This window comes from Psammomys obesus, unplaced genomic scaffold (genome assembly GCF_907164565.1).
Source record: "Psammomys obesus unplaced genomic scaffold, mPsaObe1.curated_primary_1811, whole genome shotgun sequence".
Lineage (NCBI taxonomy): Eukaryota > Metazoa > Chordata > Mammalia > Rodentia > Muridae > Psammomys > Psammomys obesus.
In genome coordinates this window covers 10882565-10888459 of record NW_026596152.1, presented here as the reverse complement: position 1 = coordinate 10888459, position 5895 = coordinate 10882565, and the positions used below count along the sequence as shown (strand labels likewise).

The 5895-nt window shown below is 52.7% G+C and overlaps 1 protein-coding gene across 1 annotated transcript in view; it reads right to left on the bottom strand.

The window, feature by feature from the left end:
* Obscn (obscurin, cytoskeletal calmodulin and titin-interacting RhoGEF) overlaps window positions 1–5895 on the bottom strand; it is a 114098-nt gene that overhangs the window by 50611 nt on the left and 57592 nt on the right. Inside the window, 5 exon segments of the mRNA XM_055593997.1 lie at window positions 3098–3173; window positions 3349–3545; window positions 4088–4363; window positions 4892–5164; window positions 5281–5547. Of these exon segments, the coding sequence (XP_055449972.1) occupies window positions 3098–3173; window positions 3349–3545; window positions 4088–4363; window positions 4892–5164; window positions 5281–5547 (1089 nt within the window).

Sequence of the window (5895 nt, the reverse complement as noted above, 5' to 3'; positions counted from 1 at the left end):
TATCTATCTATCTATCTATCTATCTATCTATCTATCTATCTATCTATCTATCTATTAAATATAGGAATGCTCTGTCTGCACATACAGCCTGCCTGCCAAGAAGAGGGCACTAGATCTCATTATAGAGGGTCATGAGCCACCATGTGGTTGCCAGGAATTGAACTCAGAGCCAGTGTTCTTAACCTCTGAGCCATATCACCAGACCCCTCTGTCCTGGTTTCTAGCACAGAACTTTGTGAATGTCACAAGTGCTGTTTCTCATGGCAAACTCTTATTGCTCTCACCAGAGGCTCTGCTAATAAGGTGCCAGCTTCAGGAAGGGGCTCGTCACCAGGAAGACGGAGTGACAAGAGGGTTCAGACATCCAGCCCTACCCACCAGCCTTCAGGGAGAGCAGCAAGACTGGAGATAAATGTAAGCAAATCTGATGGATGCCAAGATTTGGGGTACCGAGGGGATGGAGAGTGGTAAGTGGAGGAGAGGAGGGGTACCTGATGACAGCCGCCCACACTATGCTCGTCTTTGACTGTTGTTGGCTGGTGTCCTGTGTGACAAACCAGTGATGGTCACTGTTTCATGGCTTTCAGCTGTCCTGGCAAACTGGTCAAACCCAGGTGGACAGCCTTACTCACACCCACGTAGCTGGCAACTGGCTTTGCTGGTGGAGGGGTCACTTCGGGTCTGAGTCTGTACCCGGTGGGTCTGTGCTATCTTTGAGTGGTATCGGAACTGAATCGAGTTAAAGTGCATCTGGTTGGTGTCTGTGTGGTATGTAGGGACCCCAGTGTTCTAGTCAGTGTCCTGTGTTGTACAGAATATAGAGGAGAACACAGCAAGAATGCTGTTTCCCAAAACTAGGGTCCCAAATGGATTTATTAGAATGATCTTGAGACTGACTGATAGGGGCCACCCAGAATCTTCTGTGATCAGGCACTACCCAGACCAGAAGGGCTTGGACCAGAGGTCCAGAAATCCACCCCAGCCAGTAACATACCCTAATCCAAGAGAAAAGCACAAAGGCCATCCCTACGGGGCCCATGGAAAGCATGTGAGCTAATGGTATCCCACACACCCTCAGGGCACTGCTGGCTTCATTGTCAGGAGGCCAATGACACCTCTCTGGCATCTTTTTCAGAAGGAGTAAAGGATAAACTCCACATTTGGGGCTCTTTCTGACAGTAGGTGCCTCTTCTAGACTAGTTTGGGCAGGAAGCAGGCATCCCTTGACCTGTTGGTCCAAGTGCATGGGACTCAGTCCCAGGAAGTGGCTCTCCATTCCTGGGGGTGTAGAAACAGACAGGGGCACTCTGTCTAGATGTCCTCCAAGATTCTGCCAGCCTTGGAACTCAGGGGCCTTGATTTCTGGGTACACTGCTGCCCCACCGCACGGCAGGCTCTCAGCTCAGGAGCCTCACGGAAACAGATGCTCTCCACCCAGCCCCACATCCCATCTACCTCTTGAATGGACACTTGGAGGAAGCACAGCAGATGGATGGCCCAAGCCTTCCAGGGCATTAATGATTTCATAGCTGACATTCCCATGCCCTAGGCCAGACAGGAAAAGACCAAGAGTCTCTTCCAATGCTTGCTACCTGGAGCCAGGCAAGGAGGAAGCCACCCCTATCCCTGTCTTTCTCTCATTTCTCTCATTTACCAGATGCCTTTTTGGGGAGCAACTGGCAAGGTCCAGAAGTTTCTGTTGCATTTTTGCTTCTATGTCACAGGACGAGTCAGGAACCATTTGTAAAGACACCAGTACCCAGCAAGACAGGGCAGCCCCCAGAATCATCCCAGAGCACTCCTTCAGAGGTCTTTGCACTCCATTCCCCTTTGACACTCCTCCTCCAGCACAGGTTCCTAAGCTGGTCCATAACAAAGCCACCTGGACACTCATTCCCCCTAAGACTGCACAAAGTTGTACGTGACCCAGCTCTCCCAGAAGGGAGCATCCAGCCTAGGGCAGTGCTGAAGCACAATCAGCAGTTTCCCAGTAAACACAGGCCCTTTCTGCCCTGTCCCTACTCAAGACGACCATGAAATTCTCCAGCAGTCAATGTAAAGGCATCGGCACTTGGCAGCCTTTCTCAGCCTCACGGGCCATAGAACTGACCTCTAAAGTTCCAGAGGAACAGGGGATTCAGAAAATGCTCTGTTCTCCATATCTAGCTTCCCCTAGCAGACCAAGGACATAATGGCAGAGCTCAAGCCCATCCTGAGATCCTAGACATGAAAAGTAGAGACCTGAGGTTTCATCTAATGGTGAATAGATGGCAAATAGGTGCCTGAAAAGATGGGTAGATGAATGGATGGATGGTGGGTGGATGGATGAAAGGCTGAATGATAGCAGATTAATGGGTGTATAGATGGTAGATGGATGAATGGATGATGGATGATAAATGGATAGGAGGTAGATGGATGGGAAAATCATGAGTAGCTAGATAAATGGGAAGCATGCTATAAAAAATGGATGATAGATGAGTGGCAGATTGATGAAGAATGGGCTTAGGTGGGTGGCAAATGGTGACTCTAAATGGATGGATGCATGCATGAGAGATGGGTGGAGGATAAATCAGTAAGCAGGTAGATGATGGAGGGGCCAATGGGATCACATCGAGAACAGGGCTAGGGCAGCACAGGAAGTCTGCTCAAAGTCAAGTTCTGTAGGGTAGGCTTGTTCTGGGGACAGGTCTACTCTAAATTGAAGATTCCTAAAGTCCTGTCTACATGCTGGGACCACGTTGATCTGCATGCCAGGGCCAAACCCATACATGTGACATAAGTATGTGGTTGTACCCACATCTCTAAGCCTTTTGAGTAAGTAAGTGTGCATCAACATGGACATACATATATGTGTGCGAGGACCTAACCCAGAGGGTTGGCCCCGTCTCTACTCAAGGCCATGTTAGCCAGACTCTTTAGCTCTTCCAAAGGGCAGTGGCAATTCTGGCCTGAGATACTACATACTGGAAATTTGCCATCCCCAGTGCAAAAATCACTGCTAGAAGTCTTGGGCTTCCGAGCCGCCAGGAACGGTGGCAGTGCTAGGAGACAAAAGACATCCACTGGCAGAGGCTGGATGTAGGACAGAGATGCCCACCTGTGACCTTCAGCTGGGCCTCTGAGGAGCATGAGCCCACTTGGAGAGTGACGGTTCCAGCATCCTCGAGGGTCACCTGAGGAGGCAGGAGGAAGACGCTTGGCCTTGTACCCCATCCTGACCAAAAGGGGCCGATCCACCTTCCCAGCCCCCAGGAATAGGGGCTTGTCACCTCCCCAGCCCAATGCCCTGGAGGAGGCCGTCCCGACTGGACTCAGAACCTCTGTGTGCAGTTAGAAGCAGAGCCTCACCTTGTGCAGTGTGAGCAGGTAGAGCGTGCCCTGCTCCACAGTGATGTCATTCATCTCGTTGCACTGCAAGGGAACCCCACCCAAAGCCCAGCGAGCCTCCTGGGCCGGGGCCCTGGACAGCCGGCACCAGAAGTGAGCATCCTGGCCCTCGCTGAGCTGCACATCCTTCAGGGGTTCCAGGACGGTCACCTCAGGGACTAGACACAGGAAATGTGGTCATCAGCCTCTGCACCTGGGACGCTCCCTTGAATGGCAGAGCTCCCACATCACAGAAACCCCATGATGCCTCAACCCAACACCTGAGAGCGAAGCCATGGGGGCACACTATTCACCCCCTTCTCCAGATCTATATATGGGACACACCCTGGGCTCTGGCCCACAGAGAATCTAGAGGTAACCTAGGGCTTAGAGTGACACAGTCTACAGAATCTCTGAGATAAAGCAGGTAGGTTATAAGCACCAATACCATGCATGTGAGCTTCTGGGAAGCCCACTGTGCCTGCCTGCCAGCCAGATCCAACTGTGCAATTACCAGCCCATAGGTCCTCCTCGCTACCAGAGCCTCAGCCCCCAAAGAGTGTCTATGTATGTATGTATGTATGTATGTATGTATGTATCTATCTATCTATCTATCTATCTATCTATCTATCTATCTATCTATCTATGATCCCCTAAGTGGCCTGAGCCTGAACGTTCCCCTCCCATGAGAGGGAAGGCCAGGTCCACCGAAGTCAGATACCTCGGACTGCGAGCTGAGCAGAAGATGAATGGCTGCCCACATGGAAGGAGACCATGCCAGCATCCTCCGGAGTCACACCCTTCAGTTGGAGCACGTGGGTACAACCGTCTCCAAGAACAGCCACCTCCGTCACTTCATTGCTCTGCAGTGGCAGACCCTGGAGACGCCACTGCACGTCTCTGGCTCCTGCCTGCGACACCTTACACGTGAACTCTGCATCCTCATCGGCTTGCACCTCCGTGTCCACCAGTCCCTGCACAATGGTCACCTCAGGCTCTGGGGGGAGGGGACAGAGGAGAGAGGCTCTTTATCAGCCTGGGCCCTCTTCTCTTCTTGAAAGCCTCCCTTTGACACTCCATTGCTCTTCTGCTACCCTGCTGGGCTCGAAGGCATGGAAGCTGAAATGCGGCACTTGCTTCCCTACAGTCCAAGAGGAAAGCGGTTACACAGAGTGAAGGCTTGGGCTTGATACTGCTGCCAGCCCTATCCTGGCTAGGTCACCATGAGGCAAAACCTTCTATAGGAATAGGTAAGGATACAGAGAACGCCACAAAGGCCAGCAATGCTGAACTACTTGCTGGCTGGGGAAAAGGAGGCAGGGCAGCCTTTGGGGGCTGAGGTCTGTCCTGGCTGCTAAGGCCCTTCAGTTGAAGAATCGGAACTGGAAGTAGCGTAGGAATGAGGGGTGAGAACTGTGGCATGAAGGTCCTGTCCCCAGTGTAAGCCATACCCAGGAGAGCCCTAGGGTGTGGGTGGGTGTGGCAGCAAGGGTTCAAACTCTCCTCCTGGAGTCTAGCTACTCACCTTTGACTCTGAGAGAGGCCAAGGTCTTCTGGCCCCCCACCACACAGGCATATTCGCCGGTGTCCTTGGCCTCCAGCCCATGGATCAGCAGCTCACACATAGCCCCTTGGCACCGCATCTCATACTTGGGGCTGACATGCAGCTCCACGCCCTCCTTGAGCCACTGCACTGGAGCCCCTGGCTCAGCCTCGCTCAGTTGACAGCACAGTCGGGCCATGCCCCCTGCTTCCTGCTCTGTGCTCTGCAGGCCAGTCTTGAACTTGGGCTTGGGAGCTGAGGGTCATCAAAAAATACTCAGACACGGGTTCCGTCTCCCTGACTGACTGAACGACGTCTCCTGCTCTTCGGAGGAGCAGGAGGGGTGGGACTGGGACACACACACAGCTCACCTCGGACCGAGAGCTTGGCGATGCTCTGCGTAGGGCCCGCATCGCACGTGTATTCGCCAGCATCCTCTTGCTCCACCCCGCGGACCAGCAGCTCAGCAGTTGTGCCCTCCTGTACCATCTGATACTTGGCACAAGGAAAGAGCTGCAGGGAGCCCTTGCGCCACTCCACACTCGCAGCCGCCCGGCTCAGCTCACAGCGCAGGTGGGCCGTGGTCCCCTCATCTACTTCCTGGGCCTGCAACTCCCTGAGGAACCGCACAGGGGCAGCTGCAAGGTTGAGAAAGAGCATAAGAGCAGGTCCTGAGTCGCCAAGGGTGCTGCAGTCAAGGTGTTACCTCTCACAGTAGGTCCCTGGTCAAGAGCCAAAGGACACCACTGCAGGGAAGAACTGGGGAGCTGCATATGGCAGTGAAAGGGGTTACTGTCCCTGGCTGTGAAGCTGCCAGGGAAGGGAGAGTACATGAGGAGATATCACTGAGGGGTCACAGAGGACCAAAGCAGCTAAGATCATGGGGGTCCCTGCAGTGAGACCATAATATAATATAACATATCATAATACAATACAATACAATACAATACAATACAATACAATACAATACAATACAATACAATACA